Source organism: Macaca nemestrina, chromosome 17 (assembly GCF_043159975.1).
Source record: "Macaca nemestrina isolate mMacNem1 chromosome 17, mMacNem.hap1, whole genome shotgun sequence".
In the NCBI taxonomy this organism is placed as follows: Eukaryota; Metazoa; Chordata; class Mammalia; order Primates; family Cercopithecidae; genus Macaca; species Macaca nemestrina.
In genome coordinates, this window is record NC_092141.1 from 37,274,283 (window position 1) to 37,299,086 (window position 24,804).

General features: G+C 45.2%; 1 protein-coding gene across 1 annotated transcript in view; it reads left to right on the forward strand.

The window, feature by feature from the left end:
* Positions 1-23,810, forward strand: part of LOC139359514 (14-3-3 protein epsilon-like) — a 71,267-nt gene extending 47,457 nt beyond the window's left edge. Inside the window, exons 3-7 of the mRNA XM_071082632.1 lie at positions 4,265-4,464; positions 6,677-6,755; positions 11,980-12,058; positions 13,521-13,599; positions 23,727-23,810. Coding sequence (XP_070938733.1) covers positions 4,265-4,464; positions 6,677-6,755; positions 11,980-12,058; positions 13,521-13,599; positions 23,727-23,750 — 461 coding nt within the window. The 3' untranslated portion in view covers positions 23,751-23,810. The remainder of the gene's footprint in view (positions 1-4,264; positions 4,465-6,676; positions 6,756-11,979; positions 12,059-13,520; positions 13,600-23,726) is intronic.
* The last annotated feature ends 994 nt before the right edge of the window (positions 23,811-24,804 follow it).

Genomic DNA, 24,804 nt, shown 5'->3' on the forward strand with positions numbered 1-24,804 from the left:
CACCAGGTTCCTCCCTTGACACAGGAGGATTACAATTCCAGATGAGTTTTGGGTGGGGACACAGAGCCAAACCTATCCGGGTCTCAGCCTGTCTTGCAGCTCCCCAGGGCTGAGGCTGAGTACAGATCTCCTGGCCCTGCTCTACAGCCCTGGGGGCTCTGCCTGTGCACCCCCATCTGCTGCTTCCTGGGGGTGGTGGCTGCTTCCTCAAGAGGAAGTTGGATCTGCTCTCCTGCCCACCCCTCTCCAGGACCTTGTGGAGCCCTGGCCACGTCCTTCCAGGGTAAGGGCAGAAAACTGGGCTCCTTGCCCTTCTTGCTGCTTGGGTGACAATCCTGGGGTCTTTCGTAGGCCCCATCACTCTTCCTGCTTCTAAATAGAGAGTATTTTGGCAAATCTTCCTGGCAGAGGCCGGGGGCTCATCCCTGCTATTTGCTGTAGCTTGGTAAAGCCAGGTGAAGACATCTGGACAAGCAGATAGTAGAGTGGCCCCCAGGAAGGGTGGGGCGAGGGTGCTGGCCTTTGGGCTTGCCTGGACCCGGCTGGGAGGGGGCAAGGTTACTAGGAAGCAGGGTTGTGAGGGCTAAAATCAGGAGGCGGGAATAATGCTGGTGGAGGATGGGGGTGTGTCGTGGCTTGGGGTGGGGCATGAGAGCCAAGGTTTGTCAGCACACAGAGGGGTGGCTGACTCATGGACTAGAGGCTGTGGAACCCAGTGGTTGCCCTTAGTTCCTGGATCCTGGGAGACCTCTGGAGCCTGGGTCTGGGGCAGCCTAGGGGTGGAGGTGGTGGGAGACACGGGTAGGGGTGGGACAGGCCTTGCATGGTAGGGTGAAGGGTAGGAAACCAGCCAGGGGCCAGTTTGCATTGGCGGTTCCCATCCCCACCCCCAACCCCAAGCCCACCCCTACCCCCACCCTGCTGCAGAGACTGGCCTGGGCTGCTGTCCTCTGCTTTGGCCTCAGCAGATGGCACGATGGAAGCTGGCAGTCCCATGGGTGCGCCACTCAAGCCAGCTGTCATTTGCAGTTTCTGCTTCCTGGAGTGTGGGGCACCCACCCAGGAGAGCACGGGCACACCCCACACCCCTCTTTTTGAGGATGCTGGGAGGTGGGGGACCAAGGGCCTGCAGCCCTGTGCTTGTGCTGTGACGGGTAGCCTAGGAGTCCTGTGTCCGCCCATCCACGTGGGGCCCCAGGAGCCCGAACAGTGGCAGGCAGAGAGATGAGGAGGGAGAGAGAAGTGGAAAAGAAGGAGAGAGAAAGAGAGATGGGAAGAAGGGAGTGAGAGAGAGAGAGGAAGAGAGATAGGGAGAGAGACAGAGGAGGTTGAGAGGAAAAGGAACAAGAGAGATAGGGAGAGAGACACAAAAGGCAAAGAGAGAGACAGGGAGAGACGAGCATGAGTAGGGGATCAGGTCACTGTTGATCTCAGTTCCCAGTGAAAACTGGAGCTCGCCGTCACCTCACTGCGCATGCAATGAAGTCTTCTGCCTGCTGCTTATAGCCCGAGAACCCCTTCTCCGGGAGAGTCAAATCTTTGACCCTTGCCCTTTCTCACTGGAGTTTGCTTGTGTCTTCTGATGAACTGCTATGTCTCACCTATCGCCTTCCTGGGCTCAAGGATCCAGGAAAAGCCGACACCTCTTTTAGGGAGGCTGTGCAGTGCCTTCATCTCATGAGGCTCCCCAGGAAGCTTGAGAACTTGGCTTGAGCCCTAAGCAGCCGAGTATGTGCCGGGCCTCTGCTTCTGTCTTTCAGTAAGAGGGAGAACCAAGAAAGACACTGAAGCATGGTCTGCAGAGAAGGCACTTGTGCAATCACCAGGAGAGTGAGGGGTCTGAGTTGTCTTCATTTCTCCTAAAAACACGCATTCCCTCCCTGGCCACCCTAGTGAGGGCATGAAGCACAGCGTGCGTGTGTGTCTGTGTGTGTGTGTGTCTGTGTGTGTATGTGCGTGCGTGTGCATGCAGGTATACGCATGTGTATGTATGTATGTTCGTGTGTGTGTGTGCAGGTATGTACATGTGAATATACTTATGTATGTGCATCTGTGTGTGTGCGTGCATGTGTGTGCCTGTGTGTGTGTGTGTGTGCAGGTATGTACATGTGAATGTACTTATGTATGTACATCTGTGTGTGTGTGCGTGTGTGTTTGCAGGTATGTACATTTGAATGTATTTATGTATGTGCATCTGTGTGCATGTGTGTGTGGGGGGCACGTGTGTGTGTGTTGCAGGGCTTTACAGTGGACAGGATGTGGGAGGACAGCTACAGCTCCAAGCAGCAAGTCTTTCTGATAGAATGGTTAAGATTCCCTGGACCACAGAAAGAATGTTTTCATTTGCACCGATTTTTATTAGTATTTAAACCTGTATTTTTTGTAGCATGTAAAGCTTAAGTTGCTTAACTATTCTTGCAAACATTTAAATCATTGGTCCCGAAACTTTTTGGCACCAGAGACCAGTTATCTTGAAGACAACTCTTCCACGGACCTGGGAGAAGGGGAAGGGATAATGCGGAGGTGATTCAAGCCCATTACATTTATTGTGTGCTTTATTTCTATTATTATTTCACTGTAATATATAATGAAATAATTACACGACTCACCATAATATAGAATCAGCGGGAGCCCCAAGCTTGTTTTCCTTTAACTACATGGTCCCATCTGGGGGTGATGGGAGACGATCACAGATCATCAGGCATTAGGTTCTCATAAGGACCACACAGTCTAGATCCCTGGCATGAGCAGTTCACAGTAGGGTTCATGCTCCTATGAGAATATGACGGCACTGATTATCTCACACGAGGCAGAGCTCATGGGGTAATGCGAGGGATGGGAAGCAGCTGTTTCTACAGATGAAGCTTTGATCACTGGCTAGCTGCTCACCTCCTGCTGTGTAGCCTGGTTCCTAACAGGTCAGGACCCCTGATTTACCCAGCAAGATACACACATTTTTATGTCAATTGAAATTATTCATCCTGCACCACCCAAAATTATCTTGCATACCTACACCCACCTGAGAGTCCCATAGTGCACTTTGGAAGCTGTAGACAGTCAGCCTGGAGCTCCGTTGCACATTCCATCCCTTCACCATCTGTGGGCTAACAGGCTGTGTTAGTTTCCTAGGGCTGTTTTACAGGACCACAGACCGGGCACTCTCAACAACAGAATCTTATTGTCTCACAGTCCTGGAGGCCATGAGTCCGAGATCAAGCAGGATGGGTCCCTCAGAGGCTGTGCAGGAAGGCTCTGTTCCAGGCCTGTCTCTTGGCGTGTGGGTGGTCATCTTCTCCCTGTGACTCTTGCTTAAGGGTGACTCTGGCCAGGGCTCAGAAGAGGAGAGCTGGACAGAATGTCGGTAGCATATGGAGGGGTTCGTGCGTAGTGTCTCATGCCTGGAATCTTAGCACTTTGGGAGGCCAAGATGGGAGGATCGCTTGAGGATGAGGCTTTAAGACCAACCTGGCCAACATAGGGAGTCTCACTCTCTTAAAAAAATAAAAATATGAAAGGGAAAAGTCATTCAGATGAAGTCTCAGATGGCAATGAAGAACATGTTATTGAAAACTGGAGGAAAGGTGACGCTTGTCATAAAGTGACAAAGAACTTGGTTGCATTGTGCTCCTAGTGTTTTCTGGAAGGCAGAGCTTGTGAACGGTGAACCTGAAATTTGGCAGAAGAAACATCTAAGCAAACTATTGAAGGAGTACCTTCATTCTCTTGAATGTTTCTAGGAAAATGAAAGAAAAGAGGAATGATTTAGAGACAGAACTTATAATCAAAAGGGAAGCAGAACTTAAACATTTGGGAAATTTTTAGCTTTCTCAGTCTGTCCGTATTGAACAGATAAGAAAGTGTGTTTGGGAGAGAACACGAGGGTGTGGGTCAGGAGGCCTGCATGGATCAGGGCTGTGCTCTTCACCAGGACAATGGAAGAGAGACCCTGAAGGCAGTTTGTAGATCGCTCAGGCTGCACTCTCATCACAGGCCTATGGTGCCAGGGCACTGACGGCAGTACGATTTCCAAGGAAGGCCCTGGGGCGCCCTGAGGACCTTGGGACTTGCTGCCGAGCACTCCCTGACATCACTGGCCCCCACATTCCGGTGTGGCACTCCTTGACTGCTCCAAGTGTTGCTTAATGGGCTCCTGTCCAGGGGAGACATGATGTCACCCCTGCAGACGACACAGGCAGAAAACCCTTAGGCAGCATCCATGTGATGCTAATTCTGCAGGTGTACTGATTTTGCTTCTCCCTTATAGAAATGGTGGAGTCAATGAAGAAAGTAGCAGGGATGGATGTGAAGCTGACAGCTGAAGAAAGAAACCTCCTCTCTGTTACATGTAAGAATGTGATTGGAGCTAGAAGAGCCTCCTGGAGAAGAATCAGCAGCCTTGAACAGAAAGAAGGAAACAAGGGAAGAGAAGACAAGCTAAAAATGATTCAGAAATACCGGCAAAAGGTGAGACTGTTGTACAATAGTCCCCCCTTATCCGCAGTTTTAGTTACCAGTGGTACAGCACAATAAGATATTTTGAGAGATAAAGAGACTACGTTCATATAACTTCTATTAGAGTATGTTATAATTGTTCTGGTATTCATCTTTCACTGTGCCTAATTTATAAATTAAACTTTACCATGAGTATGTATGTATAGAACAGAATATAGTATATATAAGGTTTGCTATTATCCATGGTTTCAGCATATTTACTCGGGGTCTCAGAATGGATCCCTCTCAGATAAAAGGGAATTATTGTATTTTCAAGAAAAATGATGAGTGTTTTTGGTTAAATTTGTCTCATTCTTTTTTTATTGAAAGACTCAAGTTTCTTTAATCCAATGTCATAGTTTTTAATCTTTGGGTTTTATGCAACAGAAATTATCTGGGGGAAGGAGGTTGTTGTTTCCTGAATATGTCCTAATTTTTGCCTTTTATTTTTATGGTTCTAGAAAATGTCTCTGAAAAGGGAGGCTTGTTTGAGTGTCTGGCTTAGTTCTCAGGCTTATGTCTGTTAGTAATTTGGCCATAGTCGTTGGCATTTGAGGTCACAGTCTAGTACTCAGATGACTGTATATATAGTACACATTTTACATCTTGGTAGATTTTTGTCTTTTGCTCACGTGGATTAGGCTATAGAATATTTCAGGACAAACCTTGAGCTAGACACGGAGTACTGATTGGTGCATTTACAATCCCTCAGCTAGACATAAAGGTTCTCCATGTCCCCACTAGACTCAGGAGCCCAGCTGGCTTCACCTAGTGGATCCCTCACTGGGGCTGCAAGCAGAGCGGCCTGCCAGTCCCGCGGTGCACCTGCACTCCTCAGTCCTTGGGCGGTCCATGGGAGCAAGCAGCGCGGCGCAGCGGGCAGCGCTCCTCTGGGAGGCTCGGGTAGGCAGAAGCCCACGGAGGGGTGCAGGGAGGCTCGGGCATGGCAGGCTGCAGGTCCCGAGTCCCCGCCCTTCGGGAGGCAGCTGAGGCCCGGAGAGAATTCAAGGGCAGCGCCGGCGGTCCGGCACTGCGGGGACATGGCGCACCCTCTGCAGCTGTTGGCCCAGGTACTAAGCCCCTCACTGCCCGGTGCCTAGTGCGGGCACGGCCGAACCCACGCCCACAGGGAACTCGCGCTGGCCCGCGAGTGCCGGGCGCAGCCCCGGTTCCCGCCCGCGCCTGTCCCTCCACACCTCCCGGCAAGCAGAGGGAGCCAGCTCTGGCCTCGACCAGCCCAGAGTGGCTCCCACAGTGCAGTGGCAGGCTGAAGGGCTTCTCAAGCGCCACCAGAGTGGACGCCGAGGCCCAGGAGGCGCAGAGAGCGAGGGCTGCTAGCAGGTTGTCACCTCTCAGTCCCAGCTACTCGGGAGGCTGAGGCAGGAGAATGGGGTGAACCCTGGAGGCGGAGGTTGCAGTGAGCTGAGATTGCGCCATTGCAGTCCAGCCTGAGGGACAAAGTGAGGCTCTGTCTCAAAAAAAAGAAAAAGAAAAAGAAAAAAAACAGGAAGCACGCTAAGAATGTGCGTTTAGAGGTGGTGTACATTTTCAGCATTATAAATGAATTGAGATGAGTAGCAATAGTTTTTTTGGTCCATAGATTTTTGGTATCTTAACTAGTTTTGGATCTCTTCCACTAACGGGATTGCCTCTTGAACCTTGTTAGGAATGTAAGTACTGAAGGCAAACTGCTTGGGTTTGAATTTTGTTCTATCCCTTGCACCCTGCCTGGGTTCAAATCCTAGCTCTGCTTAGTAAGTTCTTTTAAGGGGGTGATCTTGGAGCAAATGTCTTAGCTCCTGTTTTCCCAAGTAAATGGACATAGTAGTTGCTACCTTGTGAAAGATTCACGTAATTGACCAGCATTTACCAAGTAGCATCAGTGTTTAGTTTTAGTCATTGGTGATTGTGTAGTTGGACTGTGAGGCGGTGCTGGGGTGGGGGGTGGTGTGTGTGTGTAGCACGTAATTGCATGCGGAAAGGAAAAGATACTTTTGATGACCGAGGGGCAGCTTTTCTCTGCTTTTGTATCAAAAGGGAAGAAGGGAGTTTGGAGAGGGAAAAGAATTCTGTTCAATACTAAGCTCTCTTCCTCAAAATCAGAGGTACATAGAATGTGTAATAATTTGCAGAATTTCTAGACTTCAGCAATCTGATTTTTTTAAATTTATTTTTATTTTTTCAGGTCGAGGCTGAGCTGGTGTTAATCTGTGTCGACATGCTGGAGGTACTAGACAAACACCTCATTCCAGCAGCTACCACTGGTAAGTCTAAGGTTTTCTATTATGAAATGTAGGTTATATACTAGAAAGGAAAATGTAAGATTCAAAGTTGGCCTTTTTAGAATCATGACTTTCTTTTATGTAGGTTTCCAATTTTTATTTAAAAATAATTGTTTAATGTTAGAAGGATAGTTGATGTTGGAATAAAAAGATGGTCAGGCTATTATAAAAATGCATTAGCTTTTGCTTTAGTTATTTATATTCTTTTGCTTTCATGGAACCTATCTCATTTCCCTCCCCCAAATGGCCACACATTGCACAGTCCTGGCTGAATGTTTCGTGTAGAAATTTTATGTTATGATTCATACACTTGTGGCATTTCTTCGAACCACTTGCTTGTTTAATTCTAGTCTATCGAGTGATAATTTTGTTGATACTTGGAAGCTCCTCAGTTAATTTCTGTGGGATTTTTGGTTATATTTAATAAGAAAAATAATAGGAAATATCTAAGAAAAAAAGAAACAAAGCCAATTATTCTTGAGAGTGTTTAAAATTATTGAAGTACACTTGTTAGTTGTTAGTATAGAACCTACATTTCATAATAGAAAACCTTGGACTTGCCAGTGGTAGCTGCTGGAATGAGGTGTTTGTCCAGTGCATCCAGAACGTCGCCACAGATTAACTGTAGCTCAGTCTAAACCTAAATAAAAATAAATTTTAAAAAATCAAATTGTTGAAGTCAAGAAATTCTGTAAATTATTACACATTCTGTGTACCTCTGATTTTGAGGAAGAGAGCTTAGTATTGAACAGAATTCGTATGCCTTTCCAAAACTCCCTTCTTCCTTTTTGACACAAAAGCAGAGAAAAGTGGCCTCTCCCTTATCAAAAGTATCTTTTCCTTTCTGCATGCAATTAAGTGCTACACACACACACCACCCCCCACCCCAACCCTCTCACAGTCCAAATACAGAGTCACCAATTACTAAAACTGAAGGCTGATGCTACTTGGTAAACACTGGTCAATTACATGAATCCTTCCACAAGGTAGCAACTATTGTGTCCATTTACTTGGGAAAACAGGAGCTAAGACATTTGCTCAAAGATCATCACCTTAAAAGAACTTACTAAGCAGAGCTAGGATTTGAACCCAGGCAGGGTGCAAGGGATAGAACAAAATTCAAAACCAAGCAGTTTGCCTTCAGTGCTTCCATTCCTAACAACGTTCAACAGGCAATCTCTTCAGTGGAAGAGATCTAAAACTAGTTAAGATACCAAAAATCTAGGGACCAAAGTAACTATTGCCACTCATTTCTTTTCATTTATAATGCTGGAAATGTACATACCACTTCTAAAGGCATATACCCAGTTTGTTGCTTTTTTTTTTTTGAGAGGGAGTCTCACTCTATTGCCCAGGCTGGAGTGCAGTGGCAGGACCTCGGCTCACTGCAAGCTCCACCTCCCGGGTTCACGCCATTCTCCTGCCTCAGCCTCCAGAACAGCTGGGACCACAGGCACCCGCCACCATGCCCTGCTCATTTTTTGTTTTTTTAGTAGAGATGGGGTTCCAACGTGTTAGCCAGAATCATCTCGATATCCTGACCTCATGATCTCAGCCTCCCAAAGTGATGGGATTACAGGCGTGAGCCACCACGGCCTGCCTTTTTGTTTTGTTTTTGTTTTTGTTTTGTTTCGTTTCCCCGTTTTTTTTGTTTTGTTTTGTTTTTGAGACGGAGTCTTGCACTGTTGCCCAGGCTGGAGTGCACCATCCCTGCTCACTGCAAGCTCCGCCTCCCGGGTTGAGGCTACTATCTTGCCTCAGCCTCTATAGTAGTTGGGACTACAGGCACCTGCCACCACGTCCGGCTAATTTTTTTTTTTTTTTTTTTTTTTTGTATTTTTAGTACAGACAGGGTTTCTCTTCACCTCGTGATCCGCCCGCCTCGACCGCCAAAACTACTGGAGTTACAGGCATGCGCCACCACACCTTGCCAATAGACTCTATTTTTTTAAAAAAATTATTTTTTGTAGAGATGAGGTCACACTTCGTTACTGAGGCTGGTCTTGAACTCCTGACTTTAAGTGGTCCTTCCATTTTGGCCTCCCAAAGTGCTGTGATTTTATGTGCGAGGCACTGCACCTGGCCTCAGTAGGCTTTTATGGCTTATGCCTTCTGTCCTTTTAAAACTATTTCAACTTAATTTTCTACTCTAATTGTTTGTTGTAGTTTATATATATATGTAAGTGTATATATATTTGTAGGGTGTGTAAATATAGTGTGTGCATATATATATAGTATCTGTGTGTATATGTGTATGTGTGTCTGTGTGTGTGTGTGTATATACAGGTATATATATATACACACACACACATTTTTGTTTTTTCGAGATAGGGTCCATTCTGTCACCCAGGCTGGAGTGCAGTGGTGCAATCATGGCTCACTGCAGCCTTGACCTTCTGGGCTCAATTGATCTGCCCGCCTCAGCCTGCTGAACAGCTGGGACAACAGGTGTGCCACCACCACATCCAACTAATTTTTTTTTTTTTTTTTTTTTTTTTTTTTTTTTTTGTAGAGGTGGGATTTTGCCATATTGCCCAGGCTGGTCTTGAACCCCTGGGCTCAAGCGATCTGCCTACCTCAGCCTCCCAAAGTGTTAATATTACAGGTGTGATCCGCTGTGCCCGGACTATATTACTATGTCGTATGCTGCAGAACCTCTTTTGGAAACAAACTGGGATATAAATAATACTCAAGTGTGACTTTCAGGAACGTATTCTTCATAGTAAGACAATGCCATTGAAACTTACTGTGTTTCATAAGAAGGGGTATTACTGGCTCTACATTTATTTTTGCTTTTACATTCTGAGGATGGGAGGGAGAGGGATCTAAAATAAATTTTGAGTACCATTGCATTTGAACAATAATAGCTGATTAGCCTAATTCCTTTCAGAAGGGAAATCAGCATGCATGACATCATTTCTTGCCACTTAAATTAAAAATCTAAATTCGTGAGTTTGGCTCTTTAAGAGAAACCAGACCTACTTGACTGCAGTCATCCTAGCTGGCCATAAGACAGGAAGTAAAGGGGGTCAGGCGCAGTGGCTCACGCCTGTAATCCCAGCACTCTGGGAGGCTGAGGCGGGCGGATCACAAGGTCAGGAAAACGAGACCATCCTGGCTAACACGGTGAAACCCTGTCTCTACTAAAAATCCAAAAGACTTAGCCGGGCGTGGTGGCGGGCACCTGTAATCCCAGCTACTCAGGAGACTGAGGCAGGAGAATGAACCCAGGAGGCGGAGCTTGCAGTGAGCCGAGATCACCCCACTGTGCTCCAGCCTGGGCAACAGAGCGAGACTCCATCTCAAAAAAAAAAAAAGGACGGGAAGTAAACAGGTAACAGGCAGATGTTAAAAGCTTTGCTTCATTCTTGTGTTGAGAGGACCTTTTTGATTTTTTTCTCCCTCTCCGCAGGTAAATAATCCCAGCATCCTTGTGTTTTCATTCACGTAAGATTTAAAAACTTGCGGCAGGAGTTTTTTGTTTTGTTTTGTTTTGTTTCTTTTAGATGGAGTTTCGTTCTTGTTGCCCAGACTGGAGTGCAATGACACGATCTTGGTTCACCGCAACCTCTGCCTCCCGGGTTCAAGCAATTCTCCTGCCTCAGCCTCCCCAGTAGCTGGGATTACAGGCATGCGCCGCCACTCCTGGCTAATTTTTTATTTTTAGTAGAGACGAAGTTTCTCCATGTTGGTCAGGCTGGTCTCAACTCCTGACCTCAGGTGATCCACCCGCCTCGGCCTCCCAGAGTTCTGGGATTACAGGCATGAGCCACCACGCCTGGCCCGTGGCAGGAGTTTAAAAGTTAAAATGTACTTTATTTCTTTGTTTATTTTATTTTATTTTTTTTGAGATGGAGTCTGGCTCTGTTGCCCAATCTCAACTCACTGCAAGCTCCGCCTCCTGGGTTGTCGCTGTTCTCCCGCCTCAGCCTCCCGAGGAGCTGGGACTAGAGTTGCCCGCCACCATGCCCGGCTAATTTTTTGTATTATTTTAGTAGAGACGGGGTTTCACCATGTTAGCCAGGAGGGTCTTGATCTCCTGACCTCGTTATCCGCCTGCCTTGGCCTCCCAAAGTGCTGGGATTACAGGTATGAGCCACTGTGCCCGGCCACAAGTATCTATTTCTACCAAACACGGTTCAGTTCTCTGAGAAAGATTTCACAGTAACATGTAACATGGAACAGAAAGGTGCAGAATGTAGCCACTTTTTTGTGACTATTGCCGTTGGAAAAACTTTTTTTTTTTGAAGATGGACTTTCGCTCCTCTCGCCCAGGCTGGAGTGCAGAGGTGTAATCTCAGTTCACTGCAACCTCTGCCTCCCAGGTTCAAGCGATTCTCCTGCCTTAGCCTCCCATTTAGCTGGGACTACAGGTATGCGCCACCACACCGGGGTATTGTTTTGTATTTTTAGTAGAGTTGGGCTTTCACCGTGTTGGCCAGGCTGGTCTTGAACTCCTGACCTCAGGTGATCTGCCCGCCTTGGCCTTCTAAAGTGCTGGTATTACAGTTGTGAGCCATTGTGCCTGCCCGGAAAAACTTTATTTTGACATAATTTCATACTTAAACAGTTTCAAGGGTAGTATAAAGAATTCCTATGCCAGGCTCAGTGGCTCATGCCTATAATCTCAGCACTTTGGGAGACCAAGGTGGGTGGATCATGAGGTCAGGAGTTTGAGACCAGTCTGGCCAACATAGTGAAATCCCGTCTCTACTAAAAATAGAAAAATTAGCCGAGCATGGTGGTGTGCTCCTGTAATCCCAGCTACTCAGGAGTCCTCATTTTATAAATGGAGAAACTAAAGTATAAAATCACATAGCTCACTTATTATCACACAATAAGTTAATGGTGGAAACACAGGCTTCCTTCCAGGACACTGCTACTTCCTCTGTCCTGTTGCTTAAAAACTGCACTTCTGCCGGGCACAGTGGTGCGTGCCTGTAGCCCAAGCTACTCAGGAGGCTGAGGCGGGAGGATCATTGGAGCCAAGGATTATTAATAGAATCTAGCCTTGACAACATAGCGAGACCCTGTCTCTAAAACAAAATAAAGGTCTTTAGCAGTTAGCCTGTTTCACAGCATACATTTCTGATCCCCATGCATAACTAATTCAGGAAATAGATAATATTGTTATTTAAAATTTGTTTCTTATATGCTAATATTTTTCACTCCCTGCTAATATTTTTCACTTGTCTTCTACTCTTAGCCCCCATTCACTGGGGAGAATGGAAAGAAAACAACTGTCTCCCTACCTCACACAAGAAGCCAGAGATCTGCTTAAAAAGGTAAGGTTCTTTTTTTTTTTTTTTTTTTTTTTTTTTTGAGACGGAGTCTCGCTCTGTCGCCCAGGCTGGAGTGCAGTGGCCGGATCCCAGCTCACTGCAAGCTCCGCCTCCCGGGTTTACACCATTCTCCTGCCTCAGCCTCCCGAGTAGCTGGGACTACAGGCGCCCGCCACCTCGCCCGGCTAGTTTTTTTTTCTTTTTGTATTTTTAGTAGAGACGGGGTTTCACCATGTTAGCCAGGATGGTCTCTATCTCCTGACCTTGTGATCTGCCCGTCTCGGCCTCCCAAAGTGCTGGGATTACAGGCTTGAGCCACCGCGCCCGGCCAAAAAAGGTAAGGTTCTTAAATGGTCACCAACACTATAAGATTCAATGACTAGGATTTAACTAGATAGAATTTAATGTATATTTTGAATAATATATATTGAACAAAAAAAGTCTTCAGTTTTTGAAGGCGAAGTACAGATTTATCTAACGACTTTCTTTTCATATTGGTTTTTATAATTCTTTCTTTTTTTTGGGGGGGGGGGGACAGAGTCTCGCTCTGTCACCCAGGCTGGAGTACAGTGGCGCGATCTTGGCTCACTGCAACCTCAGCCCCCCAGGTTCAAGCGATTCTCCTGCCTCAGCCTCTGGAGTAGCCGGGATTACAGGCGCCCGCCAGCACGCCTGGGTAATTTTTGTATTTTTAATAGAGACAGGGTTCCACCATGTTGGTCAGGCTGGTCTGGAATTCCTGACCACAGGTGATCCAGCTGCCTTGGCCTCCCAAAGTGCTGGGATTACAGACCCTTAAACAATTATTCAGTAGTAATTAGTAAACTCTATTTTCTTTTCTTTCTGAGATGGAGTCTTGCCCTGTCATCCAGGCTGGAGTGCAATGGCATGATCTTGGCTCACTGCAACCTCCGCCTCCCAGGTTCCAGTGATTGTCCTGCTTCAGTCTCCCTAGTAACTGGGATTACAGGTGTGCACCACCATGCTGGGCTAATTTTTGTATTTTTAGTAGAGAAGGGGTTTCACCATGTTGGCCAGGCTGGTCTCGAACTCCCAGCCTCAGGTGAACCACCTGCCTCAGCCTCCCAAAATGCTGGGATTACAGGCATGAGCCACCGTGCCCGGCCAGTAAACTATATTTTGTCAAGGCAAAGTAGACAAGCAAAGTCTAAAAAGGAAAAAAATCAGTTTGACTAAGGTTCTTTATCCAGGCTTTTTTTCCTCTATCAAGCTGCTTCTCATCTGGGAGCTGGGCCTGGGGACCCTGGAGAAGTTCAAGTAGGGATTGGCATGTTTGGTGTTTTGTGGGGAAGATAGTGCTAGTTTTATGTATTTCTCAGGGTTATATGTAGTTGCTTTTAAGTTTAGCTTATTTTGTGACTTGTAACTTCAAAAAGGTGATTAATTTCTCAATCCAGCAAAGTCTATTCCCCTCAACTTTTCTTTCTGCTTTTTTTTCCCCTAGGCTCATCCATTCTTTAGACACATTAACTGGGAAGAACTTCTGGCTGGAAAGGTGGAGCCCCCCCTTTAAACCTCTGTTGGTAAGTATACATGAAAGCATATAATTGGGTGCAAGGGCTCATACCTGTAATCCCAAAACTTTAAAGGGCCGAGGTGGGAGGATTGTTTGAAGCCAGGCGTTCAAGACCAGCATGGGCAACATAACAAGACTCCATCTCTACAAAACATTTAAAAGTTAGCTGGGCCGGGCGCGGTGGCTCACGCCTGTAATCCCAGCACTTTGGGAGGCCGAGGCAGGCGGATCACGAGGTCAGGAGATCAAGACCATCCTGGCAAACACTGTGAAACCCAGTCTCTATTAAAAATACAAAAAATTAGCCGGGCGTGGTGGTGGGCGCCTGTAGTCCCAGCTACTCGGGAGACGGAGGCAGGAGAATGGCGTGAACCCGCAAGGCGGAGCTTGCAGTGAGCGGAGATCACACCACTGCACTCCAGTCTGGGCGACAGAGCGAGACTCCGTCTCAAAAAAAAAAAGTTAGCTGGGTGTGGTGGCATGTGCCTGTGAGTCCCAGCTACTTGAGAGGCTGAGGCAGGAGGATCGCTTGAGACTTTTTTGGAATAAGAAAACTCGCGGCCGGGCGCGGTGGCTCACGCCTGTAATCCCGGCACTTTGGGAGGCCCAGGCGGGCGGATCACGAGGTCAGGAGATCGAGACCATCCTGGCTAACACGGTGAAACCCCGAATCTACTAAAACTACAAAAAATTAGCCAGGTGTGTTGGCGGGCGCCTGTAGTCCCAGCTACTCAGGAGACTGAGTCAGGAGAATGGCGTGAACCCGGGAGGCGGAGCTTGCAGTGAACTGAGATTGGGCCACTGCACTCCAGCCTGGGCGACAGAGGGAGACTCCCTCTCAAAAAAAAAAAAAAAAGTGTTCCCACTAGAGGGCATCCTTTTCTCAAAATTTTAGTTCATAGCTTTCGTTTGTTTTCCAGAACTTCTAAATATACAAAACAATGAGAAAGGATGGGGGATCACAAATATAACACCTTAACCTTATAATGTAGCTTGTCCAAGTTACCATTTTACAAACTAGTGATTTCTCAACTTCTTTATGACACAGTATGACTAAGCTAGATTTTTTTTTTTTTTTTGGAGACGGAGTGCCGCTCTGTTACCAGGCTGGAGTGCAGTGGCACAATCTCAGCTCACTGCAACCTCTGCCTCCCGGGTTCAAATGATTCTTTTTCCTCAGCCTCCCGAGTACCTGGGATTACAGGCACGCACCACCAGGCCCGGCTAATTTTTGTATATTTAGCAGAGATGGGGTTTCGCCAGGTTGGCCAGGCTGGTCAGGAACTCCTGACCTCAGGTGATCTGCCCTCCTCGGCCTCCCAAAGCCCTGGGATTACAGGCGTGAGCCCCCGTGCCCAGCCGTGACTAAGCTAGATTATGCAGTAATGGGTTGCACATGTTATTATTTGGTTAACTCAGTTTTTGCAGAATATGTGTAGTGTAAGGTAAATGAAACCTAAATGTTTTTTAATGTAATGGATATCAGTGCTATCTAGACAACTAGTGGTTATTCAGCTTTGCCTCTCAAGACATTATTTTACAATATTTGAACTCTTGTTTCTGTTATAATACTTTTCAGAACTTTGATTTGATTTTTTTTTAAAACGGAGTCTTGCTCCGTCGCCCAGGCCAGAGTGCAGTGGTGTGATCTTGGCTCACTGCAGCCTCCACCTCCCAGCTAATTTTTGTATTTTTAGTAGAGATGGGGTTTCATCATGTTGACCAGGCTGGTCTTGAACTCCTGACCTCAGGTGATCCACCCGCCTCGGCCTCCCAAAGTTCTGGGATTACAGGCGTGAGCCACCACGTCCAGCCAGAACTTTGAGTTTTTAATATCTTAAATACAGTGTACTGATACCTCATCAGAAGCAACTTCATTCTTCCTGTGAAGGAATTGATAGTTTTACCTATGCCATGTATCTGTTCTGTTTCAGATTTCTCCGACTTCCTGATACCAGGTAGAATCACTATTGTTAACCAAGGGACTGCAGCAAAGAGCTAGCTTATTTCCTCCCATAGGAACGTTCGATTACCTGTAGTTGACAGTAGCGGAGCAGGTTTTGTTCATCTGTGTCATAAAATGATACAAATTCTGACAGATATACTTAGGAGGTCCTCTGTATTGAGTGAGAGTCATTCTAAGGCGGACAATGGGCTACTATTGAGAAACTGAAAAAGTCTGTGCTTGTATACTTTTATTTAGAGACTTAGGTGGTATGGAATGTTCTATCAAATTAAATAGTAACTTCAACAAGTTTATGACAACAGAAGGAATTAAAGGACAGAGTTTTCGTACACAAAACAATGAGAAAGGATGATAGCAGACTATATGGAAAAACTGTATGTTATAAAACATTTTTACTTACCTCAACTTCTTATTCATAGTATGCTAATCACCAAAAAACCCTCTGTAGCATGCCTGCCACAGAGATTTTTTTTTTTTTGAGACAGAGTCTGGCTCTGTCACCCAGGCTGGAGTGCAGTGGCCAGATCTCAGCTCACTGCAAGCTCCGCCTCCCGGGTTCATGCCATTCTCCTGCTTCAGCCTCCCGAGTAGCTGGGACTACAGGCACCCGCCACCTCGCCCGGCTAGTTTTTTGTATTTTTTTTTTTTTTAGTAGAGACGGGGTTTCACCGTGTTAGCCAGGATGGTCTCTATCTCCTGACCTCATGATCCCCCCGTCTCAGCCTCCCAAAGTGCTGGGATTACAGACTTGAGCCACCGCGCCCGGCCGCCACAGAGATTATTAATAAAGTGAATCTTATGTTGTAAGAAACCCTGCTGTAAACTTACCTAAAGTTTGACTTAAATATTTTATAAATATGTATGATGTATCTGTATTTGAAATACTGATCTTGAATCATAAAAGGCCTTTCAGTATTTGAGAAGCTAAACAATATATATTACAGAAATGATTTCATCGCAAATAGACAGTAAATTTAAACAAACAAACCCTGTTTCCTTTTTAAAGGGCTTACAGTTACGGAACTCTAGCTGGGTTTAAGTGAAGCCTGAGGCTACCACCCCCTATCCCTTATGTGAACCATTTAGGTAGCTTTGAATTAAATCGCAAGAGTAGAGTGAGCAAGGGATAAGTATCAGCATCTTTTTACTGAAAGATACAGTGTTTATCAATATCACCATGCACAGTTGCCTTAAGCTTTGTTCATCTATACTTGCCAGGAGGCATCCCCACCTAGAAAGAGAAGGCAGGCCTACAGAATAATGTCAGGCTACACACCAAAAAGTTCAGAGCTGGGTTTACCTTCCTGGCACCTAAATTCACAGTACAATTGTTTGTCAATATTATTATACCATCATACCATCATATTAAACTTTCATTTGTGAACCTAAATAGGTATCATAGGTATTCCCCCCCCCACCGCATTCATTATTTTCAGTGTTGTGCTTAAAGCATCATCATGCATGAAAGCTATTTTGTTTTTGTTTGAGATAGGGTCTCACTCTGGCACCCAGGCTGGAGCGCAGTGGCACAATCTCCACTCACTGCAGCCTCAACCTCCTAGGCTCAAGTGATCCTCCTACCTCAGTCTGAGTAGTAGGGACTACAGGCGCTCACCACCACACCTGGCTAATTTTTGTGTTTTTTGTAGAGACGGGGTTTCTCCATGTCTCCCAGGCTGGTCTCAAACTCCTGCACTCAAACAATCTGCCCGCCTTGGTTTCCCAAAGTGTTGGTATTGATGACAGGCCTGAGCTGCTGCGCCTGGCCTGGAAGCTATTTTGAATAAGCAAATTTTTAAGTATTCCCTCTCTTTGCTCAAGTATCTTTTTTAGTAATACTTTCTTTGCCCACGCTGTCCTTCACTGGTTTATGTTTCTCCATAGCACTTACTTCCACCATGTTCTGCAACATTTTTTCTTGTTTTGGAGTCAGGGTTTACTCTGTCTGCAGGCTAGAGTGCAGTTGCATGATCATAGCTCACAGCAGCCTCGACCTCCTGGGCTGAAGCAATTCTCCCACCTCAGCCTCCTGAGAAGCTGGGTCTACAGGCACGCACCACCACACTTAGCCAACTTTTATTTTTATGCTTGTCTTCACGCACTAAATGTTAGTTTCTTGGGGGCAGGGCTTTGTTTTGTTCATTGCTATATCCTCAGCATCTAAAACATATTACATATTAGATAATCAATATTTGTTGAATTTGCTGAAAAATTGCCACCATGATGCCATCATTTGGCTGCCATTGTAAGTTGCTCAGGGAGTCTCACTGCAGCTTTTGAGATCAAGGATCTCGAAGGATATTTTGAAAACTAATTTACAAGGTTTTGTATAGTACTGAGATCAAATTGTATTCTAGGAAAGTAATAAAATCATCTTATAGCTCACACCTGTAATCCCAGCACTTTGGGAGGCCGAAGTGGGCGGATCACGAGGTCAGGAGATCAAGAACATCCTGGCCAATGTGATGAAACCCTCTCTCTACTAAAAGTACAAAAATTAGCCGGGCGAGGTGGCGGGTGCCTGTAGTCCCAGCTACTCGGGAGGCTGAGGCAGGAGAATGGCGTGAACCCGGGAGGTGGAGCTTGCAGTGAGCCGAGATCGTGCCACTGTACTCCAGCCTGGGCGACAGAGCGAGACTCTGTCTCAAAAAAAAAAAATCTTACTGCATCTGAATAAGTTAATATTACCACTTTAGAATTTAGGACTTTCATATATTTTAATCCTCATTTGATTCTCGTAGCAAACTTCATAGATGAAGAAAGATTGAGCAGAGAACATTAAGTGATTTGTCTAAGTGGTTATTGTTAATGGCTAAGTAATAACAGGGAATTCCATTTTTTTTGTTTCGGTTTTTTGTTTGTTTGTTTGTTTGTTTGTTTTTTGAGACGGAGTCTTGCTCTGTCACCCAGACTGGAGTGCAGTGGCCGGATCTCGGCTCACTGCAAGCTCTGCCTCCCGGGTTCCCGCCATTCTCCTGCCTCAGCCTCCTGAGTAGCTGGGACTACAGGCGCCCGCCACCATGCCTGGCTAGTTTTTTGTGTTTTTTAGTAGAGACGGGGTTTCACCGTGTTGGCCAGGATGGTCTTGATCTCCTGACCTCGTGATCTGCCCGTCTCGGCCTACCAAAGTGCTGGGACTACAGGCTTGAGACACCGCGCCCGGCCTTTTGTTTTGGTTTTTTTTGGTGGTTGCTTTTGTTTTTTTTTTTTAGGAGAAGTCTCGCTCTTGTGCCCCAGGCTGGAGTGCGACGGTGCGATCTCGGCTCACTGCAACCTCTGCCTCCCAGATTCAAGCAATTCTCCTGCCTCAGCCTCCCGAGTAGCTGGGATGTGGCTGCCACCACGCCCGGCTAATTTTTGTATTTTTAGTAGAGATGGGGTTTCACCATGTTGGCCAGGCTGGTCTTGAACTCCTGACCTTGTGATCTGCCTGTCTCAGCCTCCCAAAGTGCTGGGATTACAGACGTGATCCACTGTGCCTGGCCTGATTTTTTTTTTTTTTTGGTGTTTTTTGTTTTTTAATAAAAACATTCAACAAACATTAAGAATCTACAACCTAGGCCAGTCTCAGTGGCTCATGCCTGTAATCCTAATACTTTGGGAGGCTGACACAGGCAGATTGCTTGAGTCCAGGAGTTCGAGACCATCCTGACAAAAATTATGCGGGCATGGTGGCACACACCAGTGGTCTCAGCTACTCAGGAGGCTGAGGTAGAAGGATTGCTTAAACCCAGGAGGTCGAGGCTGTAGTGAGCCGAGATTATGCAACTGCATTCCAGGCAGGGTGACAGTGAGACCTTGTCTCAAAAAAAAATCTACAGTCTGCCAAAACTATGTTAGTTTTCCGGTTTTCCACCTTGAACTGACAGCCCAAAGGTTGCTGTAAACAATTCCAGCTTTGCTTTATGTTTTTGTTTTTTGTTTTTTTGTTTGTTTGGAAGGAAGGAAAGAACTTTTAAAAATAAAATATTGGTTGGATATATGAGAATTTTCATAAAATAAATGCAAAGGAGAAGAATGGTACTACAGATCCTCTTGGCCAGATGTAAAAATGTTACATTTCAAGATCCCTAAAAGCTTCACACACTCATCTCCTCATCCCCTTAACCCCCAGAGGGAACCACTGACCAAAATTTTATCATTCCCTCATTTTCCTTTTATAGTTTTACTACATGTTTGATTTCCTAAACTAGATACTGGTTTTCAACTTTATACTATATGTATTCTTTGAGACTTTTTTTTCATTCATCTGAGGCAGATGTTCTTACCTGTTGCTTTGATTCATTCTTTTTCCAATTCATTCTGTGCATATTGAACTGTTGAGCTTTTGAGTCTGAATAGTCTTTTTTTTTTTTTTTTTTTGAGACGGAGTCTCGCACTTTTTGCTCAGGCTGGAGTGCAGTGGCGTGATCTCGGCTCACTGCAAGCTCCGCCTCCCGGGTTCCCGCCATTCTCCTGCCTCAGCCTCCCGAGTAGCTGGGACTACAGGCGCCCGCCACCATGCCCAGCTAATTTTTCTTCGTATTTTTAGTAGAAACGAGGTTTCACCATGTTAGCCAGGATGGTCTCGATCTCCTGACCTCATGATCCGCCCGCTCGGCCTCCCGAAGTGCTGGGATTACAGGCATGAGCCACCACGCCCGGTCCCTGAGTCGCCTTTTTAAAATTCAGTTACAAAAACTGCCGTCAACATTCTTCTACATTCTCTAGGGGCACACAGACAAAAGATTCCCCCTGGGAACGTATTTAAGAGTGAAATGGCCGGGCGCGGTGGCTCAAGCCTGTAATCCCAGCACTTTGGGAGGCCGAGACGGGCGGATCACGAGGTCAGGAGATCGAGACCATCCTGGCTAACACAGTGAAACCCCGTCTCTACTAAAAAATACAAAAAACTAGCCGGGCGAGGTGGCAGGTGCCTGTAGTCCCAGCTACTCGGGAGGCTGAGGCAGGAGAATGGCGTAGACCCGGGAGGCGGAGCTTGCAGTGAGCTGAGATCCGGCCACTGCACTCCAGCCTGGGCGACAGAGCGAGACTCCGTCTCCAAAAAAAAAAAAAAAAAAGAGTGAAATTACGGTATCATAGGAGGTATATGTGTTTAACTTGACTAAAATATGAACAAATTTTTCAAAGTGGTTGTGCTGACGTACACTCCCACCAGCAGGGTATAAGCACTTCTGCTGCCCTTTATCTTCATTAACACTTGACATCATGAAACTTATAGTTTCTTACCAGTTTGGTAAATGTAAAATGCTAGCTCACAGATGTTAATCATGCACTTCTTTGATGACTAATGAGACTGAGCGTCTTTTCATATGTTTACTGGCCATTTATGTTTGTTGTTCTTTGAGTGCCCTTTGACAGGTTTCTCCATTTTTCTATTGAGCGTTCATCATTTACTTACTGATATGTAAGAGTTCAGAATGCATTCTGAATACCAAACTTTTGTCTGTCATGTGTACTGTACATATCACCAGTTTCTGAGCCTTGTATTTCCAATCAGTGTAGGCTGTTAAAAGACCAAGACAAACTCTTAACATAGTTGGATTTATCTCTTACTTTTCGATTTGGAGTGTGTGTGTGTGTGTTTGAGAAAGAGAAAGAAAGATTTAAGAAATTGTTTTCTACTTTAGGCTGATAAAAATACTGTATATGGTCTTCTAGAGATATTTTTCATTGTTCTTTTGAATCTGTCTTTAAACCATGTGGAATTGATTTTTTGTGTGTACGGGATATGGGGAAGAGATCTAATTCTGTTTTCCCCACATGTAGATAATCACCTGTTCAGCACTATTTATTGTCCACTCCCTTCTTTTCTCAGTGTTCTTTAGTGACCTTGCTGTGGTAAAACAGATTTCAACCTCTGCTTCTGGGCTTTCCATTCTATTCCATAGGCCAGTTTGTCTCTATGCTGGTGCCATTCCTTCTTATTATAGTTATTATAGCTTTATAATTTGTTATTGTATTACTTATTATTTATTAGTGTAGCTCTATATATATATATATAAAACAAGTCCCTCTATCTCGTTTTTCTTGGGAGCATCTTGACTGTCCATCAGCGTTTGAGTCAGCTTACCATGTCCCACAAAAAAATTCTTTTTAAATTTTAGTTATAATTGTATTGAATCTACAAATCAGTTGACATTTTATTATGAACCTTCCAGTCCATGAAGTTGGTATCTGTATTTTTTAAAGTCCTTTAGTGTCTTTGAATACATTTTTACTCATTTGCTTCATAAAAGGCTACCTATCTTTGGTTAGATTTTTTCAGAGGCACTTTTTAAAAATGCTGTTGCAAATGGCATATTTTTTTATTACAGTAAAATATACATAGCATAAAATTTATTTTAAGCCCTTTTAGGTGTACAATTCAGTAGCATTAAGTATATTCACATTCTTGGAACCATCACCACTGTCCATCTCCAGAATTATTCCATTATCCCAGACTTCAAAACTCCCTACCCGCTAAACTGTGACTCCCCATTCTCCCGTTCCTCCAGCTTCTGGTCGCTAGGGCTGCAGGCACAGGCCACAATGCCCAGCTAATTTTTAAATGTTTTTGTAGACAGGATCTCTCTATGTTGCCCAGGCTGGTCTTGAACTCCTGGCCTCAAGCCATCCCTCTGCCTTGCCTTGCCAAAGTGCTTGGGATTACAGGTGTTAGGCACAACACCCGGTTATTTCTTTTAACAGGTTAAGAATTATTTGATATCCAGTTCTGATACGAACTCGGGACTGATTCTGCTGCTCCTGTTAGTTCTTTCTGATGGTGCTTTGCTTTTCTGTATTTTATGATTTAAATTATGAACTTATTCCTTGGATGTTAATATATGCCAGATGCTTGCTGTCAATTCTAATTTAAGACCACTTAAAATTCTTCCCAAGGTCTTTGGAACCATTTGATAGAATTTGGGCTATAAACCCATGAGGACTGGTTTGTGGTTATGGCTTTTTGTTGTTATTTTGTGCCCCCAGGGCTGGGGGCTTTTTGTAATCCCCTAGGGAGGATTTCTAGCCCACCCATGCATTGTGATAGTATATTAGGATCTTGGTTTTATGAGGAATCTTCTGTTAATTATCCCACCTTTAGTAGGCCTTTGTCCTATAATGCTGTAGAACTTAAACTTAGATTTTTACCTGCTTTGGCAAATACCCTCATTGTGAAAAGCCCTCTTTAGTGCTTCCAGTCAGTCACCAGTCCCTCTTCATCTTGGTTTTTACCTTCTTGCTGGCTTATCAAATTTTTTTTTTTTTTGAGATGGAGTCTCACTCTGTTGCCCAGGCTGGAGTGCAGTGGCTTGGTCTCGGCTCACTGCAACCTCCACCTCCTGGGTTCAAGCGATTCTCCTCCCTCAACCTCCGGAGTAGCTAGGATTACAGGTGTTTGCCACCAAGCCCGGCTAATTTTTTGTATTTTTTTTTTTTTAGTAGAGACGGTGTTTCACCATGTTATCCAGGATGGTCTCCATCTCCTGACCTCATGATCCGCCCACCTCGGCCTCCCAAAGTCCTGGGATTACAGGCCTGAGCCACCATGCCTGGCCTATATCAAGGCATTTCTTAAGGGGGGAAAAGGGTGATTACATTGTGTCAGTCATTTTACTTTATTTAATTTTAAGTGGTTTTTTGTTTGCTTTTAGTTTTGGTTTTGGTTTTGGTTTTTTTTTTTTTTTGGAGACAAAGTCTTGCTCTGTTGCCCAGGCTGGAGTGCAGTGGCGCGATCTCAGCTCACTGCAACCCCACCTCCTGGGTTTAAGCAATTCTTGTGCCTCAGCCTCCCAAGTAGTTGGGATTACAGGCACCCGCCACCAAGCCCAGCTAATTTTTGCATTTTTAGTAGAGACGGGGTTTCAACATGTTGACCAAGGCTGGTCTTGGAATTCTGACCCCAAGTGATCCACCCGCCTTGGCCCGCCAAAGTACTGGGATTACATGCGTGAGCCACCGTGCCCAGCCTGTATCAGTCATTTTAAATTATTTTCATCTGGAGTATATAAATCAGAGTAATGAATCCAGCACATGGCTAAAAATTCCCATATCATTTTACTAAGTCATTTCTAGTCATTTTGGAAAGGATATGTGGGGTTAAATGAACACCTGAAACATTCATAAAAATGAAATCAAGAGTGGCCTTTATAACTGGTAACGAAAGATATTTCTTTTTTTTATAGGTGTCAGCTGTGATGCATGTTTAAAAGGAAATTTTCGAGGTCGCAGATATAAGTGTTTAATTTGCTACGATTACGATCTTTGTGCGTCTTGTTATGAAAGTGGTGCAACAACAACAAGGCATACAACTGACCACCCAATGCGGTGCATATTAACAAGGGTAGATTTTGGTAAGTAATTAAAAATTTAATGAATTACATCATTTAGAATTGTATGTACGTGTGAAGAAGGAAAGGCGAAGTATTCTAAAACTCCCCAGCAGCATACCATGAGGCCCCAGATTCATTAAACATGAAATAAATCTTATCTTTTTTTTTTGGGAGATGGAGTCTCACTCTGTCACCCTGGCTGGAATACAGTGGCGCAACCTTGGCTCACTGCAACCTCCACCTCCCTGGTTCAAGCAATTCCCCTGCCTCAGCCACCCAAGTAGCTGGGATTACAGGCGCACACCACCACGCCTGGCTGATTTGTTTGTATTTTAGTAGAGACAGAGTTTTACCATGTTGAACAGACCCGGTCTCGAACTTCTGGCCTTAGGCTGTCCACCCGCCTCAAACTCCCAAAGTGCTGGGATTACAGGCGTGAGCCACCATGCCCGGCTTTTTTTTTTTTTTTTGAGATGGAGTCTTGCCCTGTCTCCTAGGCTGGAGTGCAATGGCCCTACCTCAGCTCACTGCAACGTCCACCTCCCAGGTTCAAGCGATTCTCCTGCCTCAGCCTCCCGAGGAGCTGGGATTATAGGCGTGCACCACCGTGCCCGGCTAATTTTTTGTATCTTTAATAGAGACGGGGTTTCACCATGTTAGCTATGCTGGTCTTGAACTCCTAACCTCATGATCCACCTGCCTCGGCCTCCAAAGTGCTAGGATTACAGGCATAAGCCACTGCACCCAGCCTTACTTTTATATACCAAGTAATTCTGTCTGTTCGTCTTAATCATAGTTTACTTGTTTAAAAAAACCATTCAGAAATACACACCACTGACAAGGTATGAAATAGAAGAGTGCTTCAGTAAAGAAGAAATATGGTCTGTCTTTTGTTCTTGCTATTAACACACAAACAATACCTTTTTTTTTT